This window comes from Patagioenas fasciata, chromosome 3, assembly GCF_037038585.1.
Source record: "Patagioenas fasciata isolate bPatFas1 chromosome 3, bPatFas1.hap1, whole genome shotgun sequence".
Lineage (NCBI taxonomy): Eukaryota > Metazoa > Chordata > Aves > Columbiformes > Columbidae > Patagioenas > Patagioenas fasciata.
The window spans coordinates 35,107,008-35,134,090 of record NC_092522.1 but is presented as its reverse complement, the minus strand read 5'-3'; the positions used below and the strand labels follow the sequence as shown (position 1 = coordinate 35,134,090).

The window sequence follows — 27,083 nt, the reverse complement described above, 5'->3', positions numbered from 1 at the left end:
AAAAAAACCAAAACAAACCAAAAACAAAACAAAAAAACAATCAAACCAAAACAACAACAACAACAAAACAAAAAACAACAACAACAACAAAAAAAAAAGGGAAAAAAAACTAACAACCCACAAACAAAAACCAACAAAAAAACCAAAGCAAACAACAACATAACACACAAAAAAGCTTTTAGCCTGCGAACAAGAGAGAAACTGAGATCAGGCAAGAACCCAAATGGGAGCAGCATGACAGGAGGCTGCCTGTGCCTCTCTGCTGCATTCAGGGGTTTACACTGACTTAGTAACTGCTGCAGTACCAGGACAGACCTGCACCCTAACCTGCCTGGTGACAGATGTGTTGGAATTCAGGGGAGGTCTGAGCTTCACTATTTTACATATTTCAGTTTAATTCTCTCTTTCAAAAAAGCATGGACTGTTTCTTCAAATGTTTCTTTCAAAGAATATCTACCTCTCTAAACCTCTTCTCTATTTCTCTGAATTTTCCCTTTATTTTTATTGATGGAACAGCCAAAATAAAATATAACATTCCCACCCAGAATGTATTGATGACATCAAGCCTGTTATTGCTATATTTTCCAGTCCCTTCAATCCTGTTTCTTATATAGTCTGCTGCTTCTGGCAGCTGGTGCAAGATGAGCAAACATTCACTGAGGAAATTTAAACCAGTGGCCAACTCCTTTGAGTGTGATTGCAATTTAATTAGCACCCAGCAAGGTATCTGAACAGGTGAAGTGATTCTCTGTGGTATTTACCACTTTGTGCTGTCAGTATTGAGTCTGGAATCACTCCATAATTTTTTATTAACAACAATTCCCTCTCCTTCTTCTTAGAACAAAGCCAACAAATATAAATATTATGAAGCCTCTGTGCAGAGTTGGAGTGTGCCTTTTGATGTTGTCTATTATGTATAAAAATGTAGATAAGGAAGAAGTTCTGGAAGGTGGGATAAATTAGCAAGCTTAAAGTTGTATGGGCTACAGCCCCCAGACGATTGGTGTGTGACATTAATGAGTTACAGGCCATGTTTCTGACTTTGTTGCAAAATGAATTTGCTGCAGAGGCAGTACATACAGATAGTGTTCATAAAACAGAAGGGAAAAAGTTGATGCAGCATGAATGTATCAACAAATGGAAGATTTTTAGTTTTCCATTTATATTGGGGATTTTGTACTTTATGCTTCTATGGTAAAGTGATATGGACTTACCCAAGACTTCAGTGTATAATCTGAGTTAAAACTGGGTTTTCCAAGGAGTTTCAGTAATACTATTTTTCCTTCAAAGTTTCAATCTACTCAGGGTTGCTTTTCCTCCCACACAGAATCCTGTTTGTTTCTTTATACTTTTATATGAAAACTATGAACTGCAAACTGTATGAACTGTGGATGGGACCTAGGAAGACAGATGGATTGCTGCAAGGAGATGTTACCTGGCAGTGGAGCTATGGTGACCCACCCTTTGCTTTCTCATACCTAGCTGGGAAATAATAGTGACTTGCAAATTGCAGTAAAGTTTAAACTGCGTACCATAAGGGGGGGAAAACAACCATGAGGTTGGTTGAAGTTATGCTCTTCTAGAGTATGTCTACAGTTACTGTGGCTGAGCTGATAAATAGTGAGTTGACTGCAAGTAGTTGAGTGCTGTGGTATGAGATCAGTTGCCTGTGGGAAAAATGCTTCCAGGGCTGGCATTCCCGAGAGCAGAGTTAATGCGTGGATGGTTGGGATCACAGTCTGATCATGTGAGGGCCTTGTTTTCAGTTCCTTTCTTTTGTAGGTATATATTTATTATAAGCAAAACAAGTTTATATATATAGATGGACCTGATGGAAACCTCCAGGCGCTAGAGCATTTGAGTTGCTGCGGCTCTCACTTCCCTCCCACACGCAGCATGTGTACAATTCCTCTGTTTTCTCCTTTTCCAGATGGAGCCGGTTGGACAGAAGCAGCCTTACAGTGACACAAAAATGCTTCAGGTCCACTGTCCATCTCAGGTAAAAGAGTTTCCTTATTACTGTGAGATTTTATTTACTCTTTGCAGGATTTCCAGACTTTCAAATGCTGTTATCGTCTTCTGAATTTCTTAGGAATGTGCGCTTGTCCAAGATACTACAGTGTTTAAAAATTCAGTGTTCTTGAATTTCATTCACACAGGCTCTTTATAAAATAAAGATGAAACTCTGAAAACAAGAGCTTTTGGCAAATGTTGAAGTATTGTATTGTGTCATATTTTTCATTCAAAGTATAACTAGCTAATCTGAATTTATTAGTTGTGGATATCAGAGTACATTATCAATATTAAAATCTGTGTCAGCAATGAAGTTGAATACATGTATGTTATATAATTAAGGTTTTCTGTGATTTGATTTTGTCCTCTGTCAGGTTTTAGTTGCTGGAGTTGTCAATAGCCCTGTAGCATCTTCAGAATCTGAACATCTTGGGTTCAAAGAACAGGTTCTTTACTGGTTTTGCATTTAAGCTCTGACTTCAGTAATTTGATAATGATAAAATACTCCTGGCATCCAAAAGCTTTACTGAACAGCAATTAAAGCATCAAAGAAATTGAATTATGTGTTTTGTTTGATGTTAGGTTTAAGGCAAGAGGTGGTGCTGTGCCTACAGCATACCAGGGCTTAATTTTCAGGTCTAACCAGGTTTATTTCACTAGTGTGATGTTCATTCAGAAATCAATGCTGTAAAGGTTTTCTTCTCTTGGAAAGTCTAACCAGAAGACTTTAACATCAGCTGACTGTATTTCCATTAGTGTTGGTAAACATACTCTCTTCACTCTGCAGGAAAATCCGTATTTGTTTACGTATAGAAATAGTAACTACTCATCTTCCCTGGAGACATCAAACACCAAAGAAACATCTCAGGTATAGTAGGACTGTTTGCATCATCTGGATGGAGTGTATTCTCGGGAGTAGGCAGGCGTGTGAGAGCGTGTTGTAGCATAAATAAACAAGGCTACCTGGGAAAACTGAGTACAAAGCTCCCGTTCTTTATTTCAATGCTTGACAAGAGAGTCAGATGTTACATAGAAGACTTTCTCATTGGTGGATTTTGTAGAGTGTGATTTAAGTTAGATGTGTTCAGTTAGTCTAAACTAAGTCTTGCCTTCACTGTTTAGAACTTTTTTAAAACATCTGAATAACAATGTTGTTTTCCCTGAGATAAGAAGGCAATGGAAATGGGGCCATTCAGTCCTACTTTGGAGAAAGCCAGATCAGATCAGAATGACACCACTGTGTGGGTCCAATTTCATCTTGTTTACACCATAGTAAAACTGCTGACAAAGGTATGATTTTGTGTTGGAATATTTCAGGCATGTCCAAGCAGTTTCTTGCAAAAAGATGTGAGCTCACCTACCTCAAGTGCAACTGCAAAATGTTGCATAGCTGAACGCAGCATGGCACAGAGTCTGAAATAGCTGGCCCCACTGGTAGGCAAGAGCTGTGCTGCACTAACGTGGCCAGGCAACTTCTGGGCAGACTGAGCTTGTGTCTGACTTCAAAGAGTAGTTGTAGGCATGGCCTGAGGACAGGCCTGAGCTGAGTGGATGCATACAAAGCACGTGGGAAACTCATTAATCTAATGCTCTGAGACAGAAGTGGTTTATCACAGCCAGAGTATAGTGAGTCGGATGTGAAGTCTTGCCTTGTCTGTCTTTGCAGGAAAGGACTTATGGAGCAAATATATCCTGTTCTGACCGGCGCCCCTCTGATACAGTTCCGGTTTCAGGTACAGACCTATGGAATTTTATTGTAGAGCTACTTCATTTGATGATAGAAGGGGAACAAGAACTTGGTTGAGTTAGGAAAGGTACACTTTTATTCAAAGCAGTGCACTCTATTGACCGTGGCTTTTATGTTGTTCCAAAAAGGGTCTTAAGCAGTTCTATGGTGAGGTGCAAGTTGTCCCTCAAGGCTGGTGAAAGTTTGTGCAACAGCACCTCCCATTTACAAACAAAGAAGGGACAGTGGGAAAGACAGGAGGTAGTAGACTACTCCAGTTGCAGAGGTGGTAAACTGTACATGTATGGAGCAGGGGCTCTTGTCAGTGCAATCTGGAGAGTCATGTGGAATTCTGTCCCCAGACAGGTTTTGTGTTCCCTCAGGAGCTGCAACAGTCCCATAAGTTTCACCCTGTGCTGGCACTGGAGCTGTGCCTGCTTTTCAGTAGTTTCTACTGGTTGAAAGGAATCTGCGTAAGCAGAGATGCAAGACTGAAATCTTACTGCCTCCCTTGTTGCAGTAGCTGGTGCCCAGCCATAGTACCAAGAATAATTTCTGGTCTGATGCCTGTCAGTGTCTGTCATTCTGTGCTGATGCTGCCATAAATATTAAAATACTGTCTTTGCAACCCCTTACGCTTATTCTAAGAAAAACTGCTGATAACCATCACCGTTTGAAGTTTACTTTCGTAACCCCTTCCCTTACACTACCTTTATTTTTTTATTTATTAGTTCATAATTTGAAACCGGCTGATATTCGGGTGATTGGTGCCCTGGGAGATTCCATCACAGTAAGTAAAGATCACTGGATAACCATCATTAAAGCAAGTAATGAAAAAGCATTTTTTAATTTTTAACCTGAGAGATAGAATACGTGCAGTTATGCCCTATTGAGCCAAACACATTTTTCAGATATTCTTTTCCATACTCCACTTTGACTGACTGGTAATCAGATCACAAGTCTTATTTGAGCGCACAGTTCCTATTTAAAGTCCACAAAGTGCCACAGAAGGAAGAGCTGCAAGATTAGACTGTGTAGCAGCAAAACCAGCCTGCTAGAGGGTCTTGCAACAATTGCTTTTCTTTATTGATTCTAGGCAGCTTCGAAGGTATTGGCCTCCAAAGCTATTAGTAAGCAGCATGAATAGAAAGAACAAATTCTGCAGCTAATTGTGTGTATGTGTGTGTATATGTATATATATGGTACTACCAAAGCCTATAAAGCCATATCTGTTTATATTAACTAAATATTTGAGTAAAACTGCAACAGATATCAGGTGCATCAAATATAACTTATCTTGAGATTATTTTTTAATTCCATTCCTGGAACTATGTGAACTCGTTACGCCTAAACTGGCTGTGATTCTCCGATCAGTGATGACTGCTTCACTACTTATACCATAATTAATGTTTCTTACATGTTCTGTGCTTATTAACACATTAAATCCTTGTAGCCTCCTTTTTTGAGGAAACTAGGGGAGGGAAGACAGAAAATCACTGTATCACTTTCTAGTGTGAGGAACATTATAACAGATTATTTGTTCAGGACCATTGCCATCTTATTTATTTCTTATGTAAATTTAGAACTATATGAATATTTTGAAAATTATCAGCCAATTTTTCTAATCAAGAAGTTGATAGAAGAGGGTAATTCACTGGAGTAGAGTTAAAATACCCTCAGTCCCTGATCCTCTTGAGAACAAGGATCTGTTACACTTTGGGAAGATGGTGTAGCTTGCTTCATTAACATCCTCTTTAATTATTTTCATTAGAATCAGTCAGAGAACAAGTTACTGTAGCAATATTTATTTTCTGAAGGTGAACTTGTCTTTTACTTCCAGGCAGGTAACGGTGCAAAATCCAGACGCTATGATATTCTGGATGTCCTGACTCAATACCGAGGTGTTTCTTGGAGGTGAGTCCCAGTAATTCCCCCACAATGGGAGAGAACCCATTTTCTTGGGTTTTAATATGCATACTTGTTTTTTTGTAACAAACAGAATGTTGTGGAGAGCGAATTTGACTTCGAGTTTTGCATGGAGGTACATGGTTGTACTTTTACTCATGATAAAGAAAATATTCAAATAGTGGTGATCCAGAGTATGAGGTAGTATGGCTGGAATAGGCCTCGATATGTGGATGAAATGGGGTCCTTGTTAAGACAGTCCCTTTCTCCTCTCACACTTGTAGCTATTGCAAGGGGGACTCTTAGATCCCAGTGGCATTGCACCACTTATGCATTCTGTATTTCTGTCCCTGTTCTATCTATACTTTGCCTGTTCTTCCCCATGGTGGCCCACTTCACCTGTTTGTCTCATTTAAAATCAATCGTCTACAAAAAGTCAGAATGAGATTTTTTGTGCTGCTGCTGTCTCATACACAGTGCCTGTTTCCTTGACCCTTCCCAGTACTGTTCACATCATTCAGAACAGTCTATCGGTTGAGTCAATACAGACTCTTACACGTGCAGCATTTTATTAGACAGGTCTGAAAAACCACTCTGAACACAAGCAATCATGTTTACTTATTATTCTGCTACTGTATTACTTAATATCAAACCTGTCAGACTGATTTTCTGTTTGTCATTTATTATCCATTTGAAACACTTCAGCTCTGTAAGAGGTCTAAATGGGTACGAGAACACTTTGAAATCCTCTGTTCCAAATTAAAGAAATACTAGAGGTGTCATAAGTGCAACTTTTTATATTTTGATCTTTAATAATGTTCTACTGACATTTGGAGGGAAAACTGTGCTAGCATTCTCTAGAGCATGAAAGGAGGAAAAAGAGCACTCAGACATTTGGTGGATTATACCAGTCTAGTAGAATTCTTCCAACCGAGTGAAATAGAGGAGAAAGTTATTGAGTATACTTATCACTGTGAAATATATGATTTTAGAACTTGTTGTTAACTAAAAATGGACATAATAAGTATTTTAAGAGGGACAATAACAAAGATGACAGCTTGTAAAAATTCTTGCTTATTCCAGCTAGGTTTGAACAGAAGTTATAACACCTGAGAGAATTGAAAGGGCAGCTAGTGTACAGGGCTTTTAATATAATTATTATGATTATGACAAAGTCCCTGATTTCATGACCCCATTGGTATGCACACAAGACCTTGCTTTTACTCAGGTACAACCACCAGAAAACGTGCTGTGTACATGTGTAGAAATCCCATAAGGGGGAGCTGTCTTACTTAGTCCACTGACTTACCAAGTCCATATCTTGAAACATCTTTTTCTTGTTCTTTCTTCTTTACAGTGGTGGAGGAGATGAAAGCTTAAGCACAGTCACAACGTTAGCAAGTAAGTGCCTTTTTCCGTAAACCTGATAAATATCTGGAGCTGTTTATTAGAACGGCTGTCATTACAAAAGAAGACATGAAGCTTTACGATTTGTAGCATGACAGAACAGATCCCTTTGTGTTCAATGGCCAGTGCTGAGTAGAACCTGTGTAACAACCAGGCTTTAATTTGCTGTGCTTGACTTAGCTACATATCTTGTAATTCCTAGGGGGTTTGGTTGGTTCAGTATTTTTCTGTTAGTTTTGTCCAAAATGTGCTGGTGATAGATGAATCAAAGATTTTAGGTCTTAGCCTAAAGGAACTGTTTTGACTGTATGGGAAAGTTGCTTCAGGCAGGAGCAGAATCGTGTTACAATATGAGATTTTACATACTTTTTAGAGGTCAGGGTATTTTAGATCTGGAGTGTTTGTATGGCTGGCTCATAACTAAGGTATAGAAGGAAATCCTAGATATTTGAGGTTAATATATCTGGGGAAATCAGGCTAAAGAATTTGATTCCAACCCATCTGCAGTTAGAGTATGACAGCATGAGAGTCTCCTGCCTGAATGTAGGGTTGCTGAGCCTCACCAGGCAAAATTGCATTGCTAGGCAGAATATTCACATTAGGTCACGAGGTATCTGTTAAGGAAGCTTCTTTTCTCTAAGTTTCCTGATGCAGAGACTCAGGCATGGATTCCAAAAATTCTTCTTCACTAACTTATTTGCCAGGTACAGTGTAGAGCAGATCAAGCTGGGTGCCTCTGGAAGTGGGACCCCTTAGCCAAAAGAACTCCAGGCAATTATATCCCCACAATCCAAGCCTCCTGCCCTGCTCCACATCATTCTGGGACAACTGCGAAATTAGAGTCTGTGGTCTCCCTGTTCTTCATTGGATCTCTTCATTTTTTGTCAGGCTGGCTGTTTCTTATCTCTTCAGGCAGTTGTCTGTCTCTCACTGCCCAGCCTGGCCATCAATCTGGGTGTTGTCCATTACTTGCTATTTTGCACCTGCAGCTGGGATGGTGGAGAGAAAGTTCTTGGCAAAAGCCAAAACATTCTTCTGTTTCTCCTCCTAGACACTGTTCTGTTCCTTTACTTATCTCCAAGGACGCAGTTCACCTTATCTAGTAGCCTGAACCCCTCTGAGGCCTTTTTTACTTAACTAAGCAGAAAGTTCAAAAGTTCACAAGTTCACAGCTTGCAGTCTAAGCAAACTTACTTATGTTAAGCGAATTCTTATATAAGCAGTTTCTAAACAAGTACTATAAGATACAGTATGCACAATAATTCTATAAGCTAAGTCAGTCTATTCCCGAACATACCTGAATTAACGAAACTTGGAAATCTTGAAGACAAGGAAGTAGTTGTATGGTGACAAATCTCCATGTTTATTATACTTAAAGATAAATTTTTCATAGGTATTTCTTAAAGGTTTTTAATGGTCTTTTACTAAGCTCTGATTGTTACAACCTCATTTTTTACTTGTTGAAGTAAGCAAATTTCAGTGTGCTCTCTTTTTCTGCAGATATTCTTCGTGAGTTCAACCCATCTCTGATAGGGTATTCCGTTGGCACTGGAAGGCAGGATACAGCTAATGCTTCACTCAACCAAGCTGTGGCAGGGAATCATGCAGAGTAAGAGGAAAACTCTTCTAATTTTAATAGAATTTTGACTTTTCTTGAAAACTAGTCCTAGCTAAAAAAGGCCAAAACTCTGGATTTGGCAGGAGAGCAACAAGACTGATAGACAAGCCCAAATATATTTCTTTAGCCCATCTCTAATGTGAAGGCCAAGAAATATGACTGGGACTGTATAATGTTTCTAATGTGTCAAATGAAACAGCAGCAAAAGCAATGCTTTCTGTAACATTTTAAACCAAAAAGCATGATGTATTTTACAAGCACTACTCAGAAAACTTCACATCCGTATTGTGAGGCAGAGAAAAAATATCCCCATTTTATAGGAGGTATATTCAAACCCCCTTTTCAGTAGCACCAAGGGTTTGTGTAGATAAACTAAGAGAAAATTGTGAATTGCTTATGGTCAGTCTGTGGTAGAACTGGGAATTACCTGGAGAACACTGTGCTCAGTCTTAGTCAAATTCAAATAATATTGTTTTCTCTTGGGAACATTTCTTATGAGTGGCTTGAGGCCATGTAATAACATCGATACATGGACGAATGCTTCCATGATAAGTGTATCAATATCACCTGTCTGATGTTGGGAAGGAGAAAAGTGCATTTATTTTGTGGTAGCACAGTGTATTTTCTATACAGTTTGTAAAAGTGTAACTATGCAGCATTTGCAAAGTGGTCGAGTGCCTTTTGAATGCTAGTTGTTTTCTCATTTTTTCCCATTACTATCTCAAAATATATATAATAGCTTTTTTTCAGGTATCATACCTCTCATTCAATGAGAACTGGGCTTTCCCAGATTTCTTTAGTCATCATGTGTGGGATGTCCATTCATTGCCTTTCTCCTTTGCTTTGTTGTCTATGCAGGATTCCTTTTTTATTTTTATTATTTTACTTCTGTGTTTTTGTTTTAGGGATGTTCCTGCACAGGTTAGAAGACTGGTGGACCGAATGAAGAATGATACTGTGAGTTTGATATATCATTAGTATCTTTAGAAAGATGAAGTTGTGTGGCATCATCAGTTTCTAACAGACCAACAGCAGATGCCAAACATCAAGGCTGTGGGTACAGCAACATACAGTGTAATATTCCCCAGTGCAGAGTGTGAGTCAGTACAAAATAATCTATAGCATTTTCTTAAATGTATTTGTAGCAGCATGTGACAGTCACTGTCAAATCCAGACAATTGTAATCTTCCCATTTTTACCAAAAGTGGCTGGTAAATTCAGTGCTGTTCCTTCCTCTCTCAAGATATGTCACCCTGGAAGACAACAGAGCTTTTTCTCTGCTGGGATTTTGCTATGGTACTATTAATTATCTTGTAAGCACATGGGCTTGCCAGCAGTGATGATATGTGCTAGGATGTTAAGAGGAAGATCTTCAAGCGGCAGATAATGTGGAGTGAACATGTGAACTGAAGAAAGTACTTGTTTTCTTCAAAAATAGTTTAGTCCCTTCTTTCATTTAGTTATCAGCTGATCTTTTACTTACACATTTCTTGTCAGGAATTATTTGATTAATCATCTGTAAAACCTATTAGCTTGATGATTGCTTGCATATTTTTAACCTCAACTACTGCTTTGAAAATGTTTGCTATTTGTAATTTGACAAATGTCCTGTGCAATCAGTAACCTAAATTACATGAGATTATTTTGCTCTGCAATTGTGCATTTGGAAAGGAGCCAAAAAGCCTTCAAGAAAGTCTGAGAGAGCTGGGTCTCTTTAGTTTGGAGGAGACTGAGAGGTGACCCCATTGATGTTTATAAATATGTAAAGGGTGAGTGTCACGAGGATGGAGCCAGGCTCTTCTCAGTGACAACCAATGGTAAGACAAGGCATAATGGGTAGAAACTGGAACACAAGAGGTTCCACTTCAATTTGAGAAGAAACTTCTCAGTGAGGGTAACAGACACTGGAACAGGCTGCCCAGGGGGTTTGTGGAGTCTCCTTCTCTGGAGACATTCAAAACCCACCTGGACACATTCCTGTGTAACCTCATCTGGGTATTCCTGCTCTGGCAGGGGGATTGGACTAGGTGATCTTCCGATGTCCCTTCCAATCTCTGACATTTTGTGATTCTGTGAAGATAACTGTGTGTGCCTGTCTGTTGAATACATATTGGCAAAAACATTTTCAGTACCTTCCTTTTTGGTTTGCTTTCTTGTAAAAAAGATTTCAGTCTGGCTGTATATGAAATGCTATTAAAAGGGATAGCAGCTAATGATTAAGTAGTTGGATCATTTTCATTCAAACCATTAAAGGTTTCTATGTACTACTACTCTGTCATGTTTACCTGCTTGGAGACATCACACAACAGAAACGAATGCAAATCCTTTTATTTTAACGGATAAACGTTTGTGTTGTTAAACTCCTTTCTAACTACAAAGAATATTCATATTTCATACAGGTCATATATATTTGATTTAAGAGCTCCTTTTGTTTTCTTTATAAAATGCCTTTTTAGTGCAGGAGGAAAAATTTCCCCTCTTTTAATTTGGATAAGTATTTTTTGAGACCAAACTACTGAACAGTGTGTTTAACAGCTGGGATATGTTACCTTCTGCCTTTGAAGACAGATGTCTTTAAACCACTTGAGGCTGATATATTATTGCTGCTTTTGCATGGAAATTGAAGCATTAAGATATTGAGTACAACATCAGCTACATGATATTAAGCTATTTAAACCGTTCCTCAAAGCTAAGAAGGTGTGTGTTTACTGAAGTATAATTACCTTGCATTAATTAAGCCCTTTGCAAAATCCTTCCAGAGGAAAAAAAGTGCTCTATCTCTTTTTACTAGTGTTGTTAGAGTTAATATTGCCCCTCTATTCTTTACAGTTTGTCTCACAGCAGGACCAAAATACATTGCTCTCCAGGGTTTTCCAGCAGGATAGCTGCATTATTTATGATGCGGTGAAACATACACCATCATTTTTGCAATGAAGATATATTCCTAGAACTGCAGGAGGAGTCAGTGTATACACAAGATATTACTGAGAAAAGCATACAGATGAATTTTGAGCAATAGTTTTCTGAAGCAAATAATGTGTTGCTACCGGTATTGTAAACTTTATTTAGATCTTAGTAGTTTCTACATCTTCAGTCATGGCTACAAATTCAATTTTGTTGTGGATGCTTAGAGAATTATAGCCAGGTACTCTGAGAAATGTTAAATCTGTGTTTAGTATGTTGCCTGCCTCCCTTCTCCTAACCCCGCCCCTTTTATTTTTAATAATAACTATTTTCATTCCATCTCCTTCTGTGCACAGAGAATAGATTTTCAGACCGACTGGAAACTCATAACACTTTTTGTAGGAGGAAATGACCTATGTCAGTTCTGCAATGATCCAGTAAGTGCCCTGCTGCCTGCAGTGTCAACAGGGCCAGCCTGGGTGTGGGGTCACTCTGCATGGCAGAGGGTGAGAGGGCAGAACTGTGTGGGTGAGACAAAAACGAGGTAGGTCTTATTTACACAGCTCTGGAATATAACTGTATGGAGACCTTCAGGTTGTTCAACCTGATGTGATAAATGAAGTTTTATTTTTATAATACCTGTTAACAACATAGTTGTGGCTACTTTATGTTGCTGTTAACTAACTTTCTGTTATCTAGTCGCTTTACCATAGGTAAAAGGTCAAGGTTTTTTGCTCTACTTTGCTTTGTGCACAGTCACACTCCTAAGTCTCGCTCAGTGCTTTCTTACCAGGTTCAGTGCTATGGGAATGGTTCTACCCACAGCTCATGCTGATGCAATTATTTATAATGTAGCATATGCTGTATATGTATATAATATATACACATACTGTACATAGCCTTTGGTATGTGTGAGTATAGAGGAGGCGAAAGGCCATGGCTGACTCTTCATGTTGTGATGAATCTTATGTACTTACAAGCAGTGGAGTACATACTTCTAATTCTGCATAATTGATTTCAGACCAGGAAAAACAGCAAAGCATCACAGTAAGATGGTTATAAAACAAGGAAGGAGCAAACTGACTGTTCCTGTTTTCTGCTCCTGACCCAGACACAGAATGGCAGTCACTCATGAGTGTGAGTGACAAGGAGATAGCATGTCTGCATCCAAAGATCACAGTGCTGTTGCCTTTGCATTGTGCAGCTACAAATAGCACCAACTACAATGCCCTTGGTGAGCTGTGATTTAGGAAACAAATAAGAGAACTGTCAAGTTTTGTAGAGTAGGCCAGTAGGGGTCTCAATGAACTTGTGCTTGAAATTAAATCAAAGAGAATTAAGGCTGAAAATAAACTTCGCTATGAGAAATGTCTGTCTTATTTGACTGTTGAAAAGTTCCACAAGTGAAGAAATAAAAATTGCATTACCTGAGAAAATTCAATTACAGGATTTAAACAGCTCAAATGGAACAGGGACATTTCACCACTGAGAGGCAAGTATGTAAAGTGATTTAATTCCCAGATAAATGCCAAAGCTTTGGCAGTTAGTATTTGTGACAGGTAAGGAGCACACAGGAGGCATGTTGCTAATATTCCATACAGTAGAAACAAACATACTTTTACACAAACTGATCTCTCCCAAACACAGTCCCTGTTAGTGAGGTGTTAGCCATCCTTTTAAGACTGGCCTGAGCAAGCCTGGGGATGGAGAATGTTGTGATGTCTGATAATGCCCCCTGAATTTGCTCCCTCACTGGTATCCAGTGGCCACTAGATCTTGTGAGTGATGGGAAAGAAGAAAAGCAAAGACTGGACAGTTTTGCCTGAGTCTCTCTTACTCTAGACTTAAGAGTTAAAAACATGAATGCTAGCTAGGTGCTGTTGTGCCTGCCTGAGAATGCTGATTGTCAATATAATTCAGTCTTCTTGCTTCGACAGGTACGCTATTCTCCTGAAAACTACACCTATGGTATACAAACTGCTTTGGACATGCTTCACAGAGAGGTAAACCAAACTTTTTGTAGTATGTGGGAGTGGGGATTGTGTTCTGTTTGTAAAGCAGTCACTGATTATCGATTAAGAGTTCCCTGCTTTCATCTGTGGAGCACTGCTGTATGCAGAGACACTGGCTTGCAGGAAAATCTTTGTGAGAGGCAGAGAGGACTGGAGACGTATTTTACTGAAGGAAGACGGATGTGCTCGGTTCTAGCTGATGTACTGTGGACAAATAACATAAGAAGTATTGTAATGGATTTGAACAAACTTATGGTATTCAATGGCTAGAAAATGCCTTGCTCGTTCACTATACTGCAAATTAGTATATTTTTTGTGGTTGTTGAGAGATTCTGATATTCCAGGTGAGGGTGAGGATGATGAGAGTACTCAAAGTGTTAGCAGATATCTGAGCCATGCTGATAATTATAACAACTTGTTTGGACTTTTTTGAAGCCATCACTTTCAAGCAACCAGCCATCAGCATTTAAAATGGAACTGGGCAGCATGGGCAGGGGATGTAATCTAGTATTGTATGTGAGGGGGATTAATTATTGAGAAACTCCTTTAAACGCATCTGTTATAAATAATGCAAGCTGCCTGAATCATCAGTCTGCTACTTGAGGTCTGCTGTGACTGTGTTGTCAGGGCAAAGATGTCCCTCTGTGCTCTGGGCACTGGCTATGGGTTTGCTTATTCTCTTGGCAGGTTCCACGGGCATTTGTGAACCTGGTGACAATCATTTCCATAGAAAGACTCCGGGAGCTGAAAGCAGCAGAAAACGGTACCTGCCCAAAGTGGCTTATGAGGTTGGAAGATGATTTATGTTACAGCTCTCACTGTTGCTCGAAGAAGGCTGCAAGATCTTACTGGGAAACATTTTTCTTAAAGGGATAAGGTTCTAGTATTTCCAACACCTACCTCTGTGCATGCACATGTGCCTCCACATTGATTTCAATGCAGCATTTAGAAATACATGTCTGTCACTCTCTCTCTGTCTGAGCCCTGCTTTTACCAGTTTTTGTGGAGGTGCCATTTAATGACTCATCACTGCAATGAAGCTCAAGCCAGAGCAGAAAGAGCTCAGCTGTGCGGTCTTTGGGCAAAGACAGAGAAGAGATTAAGACATGGGGTTTTCTTAGTTGATCACTTTAAACTAGCTTTATTTACAGATTTCTCTTTCTTCAGTCTTTAAACTCTCCTTTATGCTTCTGCGGTTTCTGATCTCTGTAATCTTATTGCTGATTATTATTTTATTGTTAATTAGTCTCTCAAGTAGATGTCTGGGATGCTTAATTGCACTACCTGCTGCCTTGTGGCTCAACAGTCCTCCCAGGTCTGTGTGAATCTGCCACTGAGGTGGCAGGTCTGCACCTCAGTGAGCTTCTGGTGACTCAGGCAGGGTCCAGTGTGTCCCCCCAGACTTGCTCCTGCCAGGACTTGTTTGGCTTCAGAAAAGAAAGTCTCTGCTTGTCTGGACAGGCAGGCAGAATAACCTTGTCCAGCTGAATGTAGGCAGCTGCTGCTCCTCCTGCTGTTTGGGCTGAGGAGCTGATATTGGACACCATCAACATGGTCTGTAAGAGTTAGCTTGCAGGCTAGAATCACGGGAGGACTACAGGGTTTCCTATAGTCTTGCTGAAACATCTGCTTTGAATCCATCCTGCTGGATCCCTCTGTTGGCACAGCTAGTGTGGACACTTGAAGGGCCCCATGGAAGAAGGTGGTTTTACAGGAGGAACATAAATGCAATCCTCTGGCTCTGATTTAAGGACTCTTTGGTGGCTGTCAGTGGAATATTAACTTTTAAACTCAGAGTGCTGCTGCTTCTGACAAGAAGTTGTTTTTAACGAAAGTTACAGGCTAGAGCATACGTGTATATCAGCATGCTAATCATCAGACAAGAATAATTTTTATAGCCTTTAAGATATGATTATATCAAGGTACCTGTAACCTTTTCTCATCATTTCAGTGCCACGCTCAATTTGGCTGTCTGGCAGGAAGCCAAGTTTAGAGGGTACTTAGCAGACCCTGTGTGGGGTAATAAATGCCATGCTACTGATTTGAAGAAGGACTTGAAGGAGGCTTTTGATCTTGAAAGCTTGTCTCTCTTTTTCTGAGAACAGCAAACAACCCAAAAAGAGATTATGTCTCCACTAATTTTGCCTTGTTATATTACCAAAATATATTCTGAAAAAACAGCTTAGTTTTGTATTGCCTTTCATATAGATGCACTGCAGAAGTAAAATCTTGTTTTGTTAGTTGCTCTCCTGTAAGGCAAGTTTGGAGGTAGGGGCTTGTGCATACTTTATATGTATCAACTGCATCTCTGCAGGAGCTATTTCTTAAAGAGCTCTCTCAGGGATGCTTTACTATGACCACATGGCTGGATTTATTAAAAGGAGTCCTTTTTCTTATTTGGGTTTCTCAAGTGACAATGAGGTGTGCCCAGGAAGGGGCAGCATCAGAAGAAAAAAGTCATTTGCTAGAAGGAGCAAAATTTCAGTGAAGAATAAAAAAGCGGCCAACATGAATTCACAGAAACTTAAAATAACTCCTGTTGGAATTACCCTCTAAGGATGGAGATTCCAGCCTCGGTCTTGGCATCTATTTTGGTGCTCTACCATCCTCTATGTGAAACGTGCTGCAACTTGTGACCCTCCCAGTTGATTAGGATGAATTTGTGGAAATTCTGTTTTGAAGGATGCCTACATAGCTCTGCAAAAGCAAACCGTGTTGTGTAGGTGAACTTACGAACAGGTTTTGTGGTGGATTGGCCACAACTGGCAGCCAAGCACCCACACAACTGCTCATTCACCCCATCCCGGCAACCTGGGAGAGAAAACAAGAAGAATGTGAGCAAGAAAACTTGTGGGTCAAAATAAAGACAGGGAAATCACTTATCAAGTATTATTGCAGGCAAAACAGACTTGACTTTGGGAAACTGAACTTAATTTATTGCCCATTAGCATGAATTATTAATTACTGATTCAGGTATTGGTAAACACACACCAAAAAAGATAAACACTTAAAGCGCCTGTCCTCCCTTATACCTAAGCTTAGCTTCACTTCAAGCACCATTCTCTCTGCCTTTTTACTGCCACAGGGTACCCTCTGTCCCTTCAGTGAGGCATGGATGGCATAGGGTGTTGGAGTTCGGACATAGCAGTATCTCTTTCACTTCTTCCTTCTTGCTCTTGTCCTGTGCTCGGACACGAGTCCATCAGACATGCCCCTGCTCTGGCATGTGCTCATCCACAGGCTGCAGTCCCTTCAGGGAGGACCTGTTCTGCCATCGAGCACCTCCTCCTCATCCCCACTGTTCTCCTTTCCCTTGCTGGTGTTTTCTGCCCTTTCTGAAGTGGAGGCATCACCATTTCTGCTGGAGGGCTCAGCCGTGCCCTGTGATGGGTCTGCTGGAGCTGGCTGGAACAGCAGGGAACGGCACAGACATTCCTAGACTCTCCTCCCAGAGGTCACTCCTGCTGCCAAAACCTTGCCATGGGCACCCACTATGGGTTTGTTTGGGTGTTTTTTTGCTTGCATGAAGCCCTTTCCTCACTTTATGTTTGTGAATTTATCCCTAATAAATGTGTTTCTGCTCAAGAATCAGGGCTGTGCAGAAACTCAGAGGTGAGAGCTAATGCTCCCATTGAGCAGCCTTTCAGAGAAATCCCCCTCGGAGAAGTTTTTAACCCCACAGATTGTCAGCTTGGGAATAGGGGGAAAAAAGGAGCAAATCTCAGAGCCATGCTCTCATCCCACAGTATGCTGTGCCCTTGTGTTATAAACCCGGAGGACAATTCCAATGAGTTGAAGAAGTTGGTCTACTTTAACAAAATGTATCAGGTAAGGTGTGTGGCATTTGTTACAGCTTTAATGTAGTCCTCTTGGTGATCAAGGGACCACAGAGGGGCTAATATTAGGAGATGGAGAACAGTTTCCACTCATTTTAATGACGTATTAGTAGTTGTGATATTAAAAAAGAAAAAAAAAAGTGAGGGGAGATGAGAGTAGGCTCAAGATCTTTACAACTCCCATTCACCAAAACAACAAAACAGATGAGGAAAGAAATTGTTAAAGAGCCATAGGTAGTAGAGCATGTCAGAGTGCCAGCAGTTTTTTGTTCATTTATCTTGCTGGAGATCAAGTTAAGTCAAAGAACATGATAACTCAGGAACAAACTTTGGACATTGGATGTCAGCCAAACTGAAAACGCCTCGGTGGTTCTGGAAGAACATGTTTTTGACAGAAAATCTAATTACTGAGCAGGTTGCCTGCCCATGTCAGTCAGGCAGCCATCCCCAGGACGCCTCTCTGCAAAGAACCCCGGAATGCCTGTCTCAAAAAGTGGGCTTTTTGTACGAGCTGGGAACCACGGCCATGCCTGGTGTCTGTGCTGGGGAGGCGGAACCCCTGGCTGAGGCGATGGACGGAGGGACTCGATGATCTGAATGTAAAGGAAGGATCAGTGACAACTTTTCTTTGACTCTCTAGAAGAGAACCCATCAGTTGGTGGAGAGCGGAAGGTATGACACGACTGATGATTTCACAGTGGTTGTGCAGCCATTTCTGTTGAACGTGAGCATGCCAAAAACAGAGGTAAAAACAACCAAAACACCAACCTCTTCATTAAATCCTGGTGCAATTCACTGACTTTTTGAAGTTGTCTTGACTGTAATGTGACCAGTAGTTTTCTGGCCTAATAATTATTATATTCTGTTAAGTTAACACCTAAAATTGCAGAAAATGCTTATGGAAGAACTTGGAGGTAATGTCCAACAAGAATATAGACCTTGAAGACATGATTTTGGTCACTAAGTCTACTCCACTGCAATCAGACAGCAATGCAATAGATACTTAGTTTGAAGTCTTCACCAGGGAACACTCTGCCTATATCTCCCCATGCATCACAAAGTCCCTTCCAGTACTTTGGTAGGTGACTCAGTACAAAAACTCATGTGCTTCAAAAGACTATAATGTGTGAATCTCAGGGGAAATAAAGAATGCAATCAATATCTCTTCCCAGGTGTTCTGTAACCAGAGACATAGTGGTCTGTATTTTTTTATTACTTTTGAAAATCCTATATTAAAACACTTCAAAAGGCCTCTTGGTTCTGAGTTACTAGTGTTGTCTAGCTTGGTTTAATTCTCTTGGCTTCAGGGGCCTTTGCAGCTACTTTGAAGTCAGTTGGGATATTTCACTGGAAGAGAGGAGGTACAAATCACAGCTTGTTGCACATTTATTGCCTCTGTGACAGCACCTGTCTCGTTCTCTAGGAGGGGGTCCCAGACAGTTCCTACTTTGCCCCAGACTGTTTCCATTTCAGCCAGAAGTCTCATTCCCACCTCGCATCTGCTTTGTGGAACAACATGGTAAGATTTTTAAAAGATGTATTGGTCACTCTGTGTCTACTCCATCCTTCCCTTGGCTGAAAAAAATACCCACAGGGAACTATCATGTAGCTAGCCCTATCTCTTTTGAATGGTTAAAGGTGTTTACAAAAGAAAAGCATAACCACGTGCAGAAAGGTCACCTGAACTGTTAAACCAGTCATATCAAACCAGTAAATCTCAGGATATGTTAAGGCTTGGAGTGTTGGACTTGTCTCAGGGAGGTGATGCCTGCCTGGCATATTGGTCATCTGGCCATGTTCACGGCGTGTGGGAATTCACCTCTTCAGCATGCAAAGCAGCTATTGGCATGGGTGCAAGTGCACTGCAGTTGTCTTGCTGTGCTGCAGAGGTGGTTTCCAGTGGCTGGTAGCACAGTGTTACCTGTTGCTCTCTGGTACTGATTCACTTTTCTCCTCTGCTGTCCCCTTTTTCCTACAGATGGAACCCGTGGGGGAGAAGACAATTTATGAGCACCTACAAGCTGTGATTGTTATCAAATGTCCAAGTGAGGTAAGTTACAAGGGTGTCTGTGTTTGTGTAGAGCTGCTGTGGGTGGCTGGGAGTCTGTGTGACCCTGAAGTACTGACTCTTCTCTGTATGTTTTGTGCCACTGCCACCAGTAGCAGTGTGAGCTCTCTTCCATGGGAGGGAGGGCAGGCTTGTCCCAGGAATAAGCTTTCTCACAGCCATATGTCGCAGCTGGCCAAAACATGAGGATGGGTTATTTGGCCTACGTAGTCAAGACCATCAAGTATTCACACTGAATGACAGACCTTCAGTGGGGGAAACAAGAGAAATGCTGGCACCAGTCAGCACAGCTCTGCAGAGGTCGCTGGGACTACCTTGCAGTGGGACCACAAACTTCTTGTTAATCACACACTTCAGGGTCCCAAGGGTATTCTGTAAGTTCTGACTGGGTGAAAATAGTGCCTCAGGTTCACACTGTTAGTGTTTGAATTTTAAAAATGCGATTTGTTTTTTTTTTAGTCCCTGGGATTCATTTGCATCAAGCTGCTAATCATCTGAAAACCAAAAGCTGGGGAATGGAAATCTGTATGTATTCCTCTGATGCTTTGCGTTGACTCAGATTGCCTTATTTTGTAGGCTGAGCCATTCCTGAGGACATATAAGAACAGCAATTACACATACCCTAACCAAACTCCAGTAAGTGTCAACATCACCGTCCCATTGTTACTCTGCTGTGTCTGTTCCTGTATGGTAACCAGATGAGTCATGCTCTGCACCACAGGTAAAATCAGTCTTTGGCCAGATACGTTTGGGAGGCAGAGTGCACAGCAGGGAACAGGAAAGTATTCCTTGAGTTAGGCAAAATGCATGCAGAAACACCTGTAAGAGCACATGCTCAGACAGCATGGTTACCAGTACAGGATCCTGCTCTAATCTGAGCAATACTGAATATGACTATTGAATTGAGCAGCCAAGACCCATCTGGTTTATTGCATGCTAAACAGCCTCTGGTTTATCCCCTTGGCCTCTACTAGGAAGATCCACATTGCTACTCACTGTATTTCCTAGCCAAATACTATTCAGCTTTCTTCTTCTCTTTAGAATTATGGAAGCCAGCTGCTATGCGAGGACAGGTCTCCATCCTCCCCTCCTCCAATTTCAGGTAGTCTTGCCTGTTTTGTGTAAGAGGCTGTATTACTTTCAACTGTCCTTCAAGATTAATTTTTACTTTTTGTTGAAATGACTGCTGCGCTGTGAAATGCTGCTCAGAAAATGTCATGTTTTTCAGCAGCTGCTTAATAGATAGAATGCCATACTGTCATGCAAGGTAACATTCTGACTAAGTAGCTCCGCTTAACTTGCTGCCAGTGGAGAAGTTCAAAATTTCTTGTAATAAAATCTGAATTTGTGTACTGACATAGGCTGTACGTGAGACCGCCTAAATCTTGGATAAGGAAACTGCAGCTCTAGCTTCATGCATGTTAGTCTAGGACATACCAGTATTCAAACAACTTCTTATTGTCTTCTCAGTCCTTCCCTGACTTCTTACACCTTTAATATGCAGTTCCTGCTTTGTCTAATACTGCATTGTTTTACCTTCATCTTGGTGCTGAATATTGTTTGCAGCTTACTGTTATTTGCTCCTTGCTCTTTCTTTTTTGTAACAAAGTTAACCATTGAGATGCTGAATAATATGCATGTGCTGCTTCTGCAACCATGTGAGATGAGCTGGAGAGAGGTCTTGTTTTATGACCTGGATATTGCAAAAACATGTCTGAGCATCAGGATGCACAATGGCATGTTTCACAAATACAATGGTGAAAAAGAATAGCTATGTCCTATCCAGGTTCAGCTGCATCTCTTTCCTTTGCAGTGAATTCTCTAAAACCAGCTGATGTGAAAGTTATAGCAGCCCTTGGGGATTCTTTCACGGTAAGAAGATAAGTGTTTTTACTGTTCTCTGCAAACATGTGCCTGCTGCGGTGGAGGGGAAATAGCTGTTGTACCTAGAAGAAGAGATCCATCCATTCATGGATTATAATAGATCTAGAAGCCAGAACAAGAAAGAAGGTGTCAGTTCTTCAGCACTGTTCCCCCCACGCACATATTCACGTGCTTTTGAACTCAGGAAAATCACAAGCAAATCCTTTAAAGAAATACTTAAATGGTTTGCTGAATTTGAGACAGAAGAGATCAAATGCTGTTGAAACTAATGGGACATAGCACAACCCTTAGGTAACTGTGTTTTTCAAAGGTTTCCTGAATAGAAACAGACTGTTGAACCTGTTCTTTTGCCTCAGTTCTTTCAGGAATAGAGTGTGACTAAGGGATGTTGGATAATAGCATTTTATTCATTTTAACGTTAACGAGGTAAGGATGTACAGGGGTGAGAGCCCTCTGACTTTATCCTTCAGAAGATATTCAGTCTTTCTATTGTGCCTGTGTAGCTCATAGCTAATTTCTTTATCGAGATGTAGTTCTTGCTGAGGATTATTGTCTTTGGCAATCTAGAAGGAATAGGTCTCAAGATTCAGACATCTTGTTTTCAAGTTACATCTTTCTGGCTAATATTTTCACACTGGTCAAAGACCAAAACTCTACAGCCAGCTCAAAGGAAACACTGGGCAGAAAGACATAGTTGGAAGGTAAGTTTATCTGAATCTGAGCCATAACAACAAGGGCATTGTGTGTACAAACCATGAAGCCTTTACAAGTATCTGGCAGGCATGTTGCTGAAACTCCTGCACCCAGTAGGCTGCCGAAATAAATAGAGGCATTTGAATGTAAACCTACAAAATTGACAAATGGAAGATATTCTGTATATAACTGTGGTTGCTGTATTATAATATCCAGGACCCTGCAGCTGTTTCTGCTTCTAAGTATAGTCTGTAGGAACTGAGAATAAAATCTGCTTTCATAGAATGTGCAGTGGTGCATTGCTGTCTCAGAGCTACACTTGGCCCATGCATAGTTATTCCGAACATCAGTTTTCCATTAATTCAATAAAGCTTATACACAGAAGAAAATGTGGTATTGTGGTAGTATCTGAGGTAGCAGCAAATAGTGTGCCTGCTCTTGTGCTGTACTGAAGTACTAACCTGTACCCAAATTTAGCACGAAACTATAGTATCACAGCTAGCAGGCACTCTGCTTCTGAATTATGGTGGTGTTTTAGGAGGGATGTAGTTACTAGTTTACATCTTTCTTTAGGGTAGGTGTACATGGTGCTTTCTTCCTTGCTCTAGTACTACTGTAAGTCTCTCCATTTAGCACAATGCTTTCCAAATCAGTGTAAAGGTTTAACAGTGCTTCTTTCTAAGATGTTTGCTTTCTTTGTTGAGTTCATGTTGGGTTTCTTATCATTAGCCAAAAAGTTTTATGTGTTTTTTGAGACATTTTCAACGCTCTTGAGTAATGCAACCATAATGAGTTATTCAGCTCATCTAGACCCATAAGAAGACAGCCTTTGTTGCATGGCTCCATCATATATTTTACATATCATATACAATATGATGTTTATAAATAATTAAAAAAAATACTGATGCATTCTCAGGAGGAAGATTGGGGAAAAGCCAGATGCCTTCTAAAGCTTTTGAAGAAGTACATTCAAAAGTAAATAAAATTACGGTGTCTTAATGACTGTTGTATTAGTAATTGTGCTTTAATTTCATTTGGTTAATGAAAAATAATGTCCAGGCTGGCACAGGAATTGCCTCAGATAGTCTCCTGGATTTGGGCACTGAATACCGTGGGCTGTCTTGGAGGTAAGTCTTCAGCCAAGGTGATGAGGGAATGTGTGTTGTAAAGCATATTATTCTCTTCCACATGTTTTGGGGCTTTTGGCTGTCAGAATATTTTTTTTTTTGGAGAGGGGAAATATTGCTTCTTGGGCTAGCATTTCTTGTGAAGATGTATTGAGATCTAGGATTTGTTATAAGGGTGGCTTCACAGAAAATGTTTTCAGCATTGAATTTTAAGATAGCTTTTTAACTTCTGTCATGCTTTCATTTTTGGCTGCTTGTGGCAGTTTGTATTTTGATGGCAGGATGACAAGTTGGAAATCTACAGAACTGGAGCAAAGTTGCTGGAACAAACAAGACAGAACTGGTTGATTTTGGGATGACTTCTCAAAGTTTGCTATTTCTGAACTTTTTGTAGCATCATGGAAAATAGTGTGTTTAACTGGAGAACTTTTACCAAGTGCAGCACTCGGTCGTAAAAGACTAAATTTTTTGATGTGACAATCTAGATCAGTTGACACTGACTGATGCAGTTCTGTGCCATCCCAACCCCTTTCCGTAAATCAGAGTGTGGCCTCAGCGTGTCCCACCAATTGAAAGCTGGAGAGAACTTACCCCATGCAGGAAGCAGGAGAAGAGGCTGAGAAGCTGCTGCTGCAGCTCTCCTGTCACCCAGGGCCTGGCTGGTTGTGCTGCCTTAGTGTGGCTTCATGAGCCCTCTAAGTTCACCTTCTAATACGCAGTGCTTCATGGCTCAATCAAATGAGCATGTAGCTGTCTCAGGCATTTTTGTGCCATTTCATAATGGTTTACTGTACTCCCATAAATCCTTCTGACAAACATCTTTACCACTGAAACCTCAGCCACTCTTCCCAATAGCACCTCCACTTCTGTCCTCTCCACGTAATCTGATATATTTATAGTTACCAAATTAATCACCCTTTGCTTTTTCTTATGATATATGGTGGGTTTTCCCTTTGCTTATTGTGTGTGTTCGGATAATTGATGAGTGACTAGGATTTTTCTTTCTCATTGTAGTATTGGAGGAGATGCGTCATTAGCGAATGTGACAACTCTACCTAGTAAGTAAATGCTTTGTTACATCTAATTGAAGAAATTAGAGAGTGGGAATGGGCTGATTTCTCATATGTTTACAGAGTGCTCTTAAGTATCTCAAAGCTGTTTTGAAGTAATTAACACAAAGTACCTTTCAAAGAAACAGTATCCTAGGACAGAAGAATAAAAAGTCAGTTTCATCAGTGAAACTGAGAAGCAGCTAGAAATTCCCTTCCTTTCTTTTCCCTCTCCCTTCTCAGCTGCTTGGTGAGTGTTATTTGAATTTCCAAATAAGTTTGCTATGTCCATGCTTGTGATGCAAATAACATTTGCTTTTAATAAATAACCCACCACAGCTTTTTGCAAAAACAGATGTTTACATAGAGTAGATGTCTTTGGTATATAAAGCTGACTACTTGTACATGTAACCTGAAGGGAATAATTTTAACTTTCTCTTCAATGAAACATGCAACTTCTTGTAGCTCAGTCTATTGTTAACGTAAAGCCACTAGAGTTTCAGTTTCGATCAGCTGTAATAATATAGTTCCATTTGAAGAGGGCCAGTAAACCGTGTGTTGCCCATTTATCGTAAGCAGAATGTAATAAGAATATATCTAGAATAAGCAATTAATTGATTCACTGGATGCTATTACATTTGACAAAGCCTTCATTAAAATGCGGTTAAATTCAGTCTTTGAGCTTAAAGTAGCTTTTCCAGTTTACAATGTGACCATTTTCACTTTCAGCTGCCAATTACTGTCAACTTCCTTTTGGAAATTACTATGGAGGTAATGGAGAATGTGGTGGGATTTTGTCCGAACCACACAACTGAGGCTTTCTTCTTCAGATTTGTCAGTAGTGTGAGGATTTACACAGCCCTGAAGTAGTCCCAGATCCTGAACATGAGCTCCTGCTGGGCTGAAGCTCCCTTCAGGCTCACCTCACAAAGTCACCATTGCATGACTGAGAATTTTATTTCAGGCTTTAACCCCTACAATATGAGACAGAACTCCAGACAGACGTTGTCAATCCTGCTCACGTCACCCAGCGATGAGGGTGCTGGTGTGTGCCAGTGCCTGCAGGCAGGAAGCAGACATAGGCATTTTCCCTTCATTGCCATCTTTCTTTTTCAGACATCTTTCGAGAGTTCGATGGTATGATCACGGGCTATTCGACTGGCATTGGCAGTGAGAATGATTCAAATGCATTCTTTAACCAGGCAGTTCCTGGAGCACAGGCTGAGTACGTAGCTTTTTGGTTTACATTTGCAGGTGACGGATGCTTCATCTAATTCTCTTTCAACTGTCTCATGTGCTGTCACAACTTGCTCTGAACAGCAAGCAAAACCAGTCTAGTTAGAGTTGAAAGTTGGCTCAAAACCTATTAAATGTGTGGGCTTATTTCATAGGTGAATTTTCAATGAAGCCAACAGTCCTGGTTATGAAATCCACAAACAAGGAACTGGCAGAAACTGTTTAGTGGTGGTGGGCTCTACTCGATTCATTTATCTAATTATCTGTCAATAAATCTCTGAGAGCACAGATGTTTTCAGAAAATGTGTGTGTAGTGAATTGGTAAAGAGATACTAGGAGAAAAACTAGATGAAATCTTCCATAATTCTGTCTTCAGGCTTCTGGATAAGCAAGCAGGAGCAGTCAAGACAAGAAAAAAAAACCCCAAACAAACAAACAAAAAAAATCCCAACCAACAAAAAATCTCCACCACAACAACAAAAAACAAAACCAAACCCAGAACAACCAAACAAAACCACAAACAAACAAAAACCAAAACACAAAAAACCTCCCCAAAACTCAAAACCAACAACCCAGACATATTCTGGAATCTGAAGAAAGGAGAATTACTGATGGTCATATATGGGTTTTGGTGCATTGCAGACTTAGTGATTGTAATGTCTTGCAGTCATCTGAATTTGGCTCTTTGCTTTTAGTCACACCTGGGAGGCTGCATGAGTTGAGCTTTGCTATACTGCTTGTGCTAAAAATCCCTGGCTTATTGAAAGAGTCAGTGCTGTTTAATTAACAAAACAGATGGCTTCTGGAATTCAGTCATGGTTTAGGCACAGGCTCTGGCAGACCATGCCTGGATTTGACATTGTTAGTTGATATTACCCAGGACTTTATTTGTTTGTTTGAAGAAAATTTCCTCTTCCCAAAGAGGTCTTGGAAGTGAAGTTCAGAAATCAAGTGAGGTGTCTGAGTTTGCTGTATCTAAGTAAAGATTATTAGTTTTTATCAGGTATTTTTATTATTCTCCTGTGGACCGTAAGTAACTTCTGACTCATACTAGCAATTTCAGTAAATGCTTGGGTTTCCTCACAGAAATAGTCTGCTAAGTGTCCTGATATATCCTACAGCCCCCTCATACCTGAGAGAAGGGATTTTGTTTCCGAGTGATGATTGAATTTATCTCTGTATGCCCGTGAAACCTGTGCAAGGAATATGGCTCTGATTCAGTCATTAATGAGAATTTAGTAACATACTTCTATGTGCAATGTATATCCAGATCAGCTTCAGCTTTTGGTTATTACAGGAAAGAATGATACATGCCTGTCTTGTATTTTGTATCAGTTTAATCCTAAACAGATTTTTTGGAGTGATGAGAGGACTTGAAACAGGATATACAACCTCTTAAATCACCAATAAGACTTAAAGCAGTTTATATCAGTAGCAACTGAGGCATTACTATTAAATAGTTATTTGTTAGTTGTACGAAATGAGTTGGTGGATGTTAGTCTAATGAAAACTCATCTACATCATCTGTACCAATTAGTCTTCTATTTTCCCATGCAAGCAGCTGGACTGGATAAATATGATGAAGTGGAGCTATCTATGTTCTGC

At 40.3% G+C, this 27,083-nt stretch overlaps 1 protein-coding gene across 2 annotated transcripts in view; it reads left to right on the top strand.

Moving 5' to 3' along the window:
- Positions 1-27,083, top strand: part of PLB1 (phospholipase B1) — an 85,868-nt gene that overhangs the window by 23,785 nt on the left and 35,000 nt on the right. For both annotated transcript variants that reach the window (XM_065835066.2, XM_071806107.1), the window contains exons 16-36: positions 1,931-1,999; positions 2,801-2,881; positions 3,680-3,746; positions 4,471-4,529; positions 5,580-5,653; positions 7,002-7,045; positions 8,552-8,660; positions 9,575-9,626; positions 11,930-12,010; positions 13,511-13,576; positions 14,273-14,373; positions 17,332-17,413; positions 18,062-18,166; positions 18,845-18,940; positions 19,400-19,471; positions 20,066-20,125; positions 20,531-20,591; positions 21,303-21,361; positions 23,126-23,193; positions 24,208-24,251; positions 25,359-25,467. In XM_065835066.2, the coding sequence (XP_065691138.2) occupies positions 1,931-1,999; positions 2,801-2,881; positions 3,680-3,746; positions 4,471-4,529; positions 5,580-5,653; positions 7,002-7,045; positions 8,552-8,660; positions 9,575-9,626; positions 11,930-12,010; positions 13,511-13,576; positions 14,273-14,373; positions 17,332-17,413; positions 18,062-18,166; positions 18,845-18,940; positions 19,400-19,471; positions 20,066-20,125; positions 20,531-20,591; positions 21,303-21,361; positions 23,126-23,193; positions 24,208-24,251; positions 25,359-25,467 (1,559 nt within the window). The remainder of the gene's footprint in view (positions 1-1,930; positions 2,000-2,800; positions 2,882-3,679; positions 3,747-4,470; positions 4,530-5,579; positions 5,654-7,001; positions 7,046-8,551; positions 8,661-9,574; positions 9,627-11,929; positions 12,011-13,510; positions 13,577-14,272; positions 14,374-17,331; positions 17,414-18,061; positions 18,167-18,844; positions 18,941-19,399; positions 19,472-20,065; positions 20,126-20,530; positions 20,592-21,302; positions 21,362-23,125; positions 23,194-24,207; positions 24,252-25,358; positions 25,468-27,083) is intronic.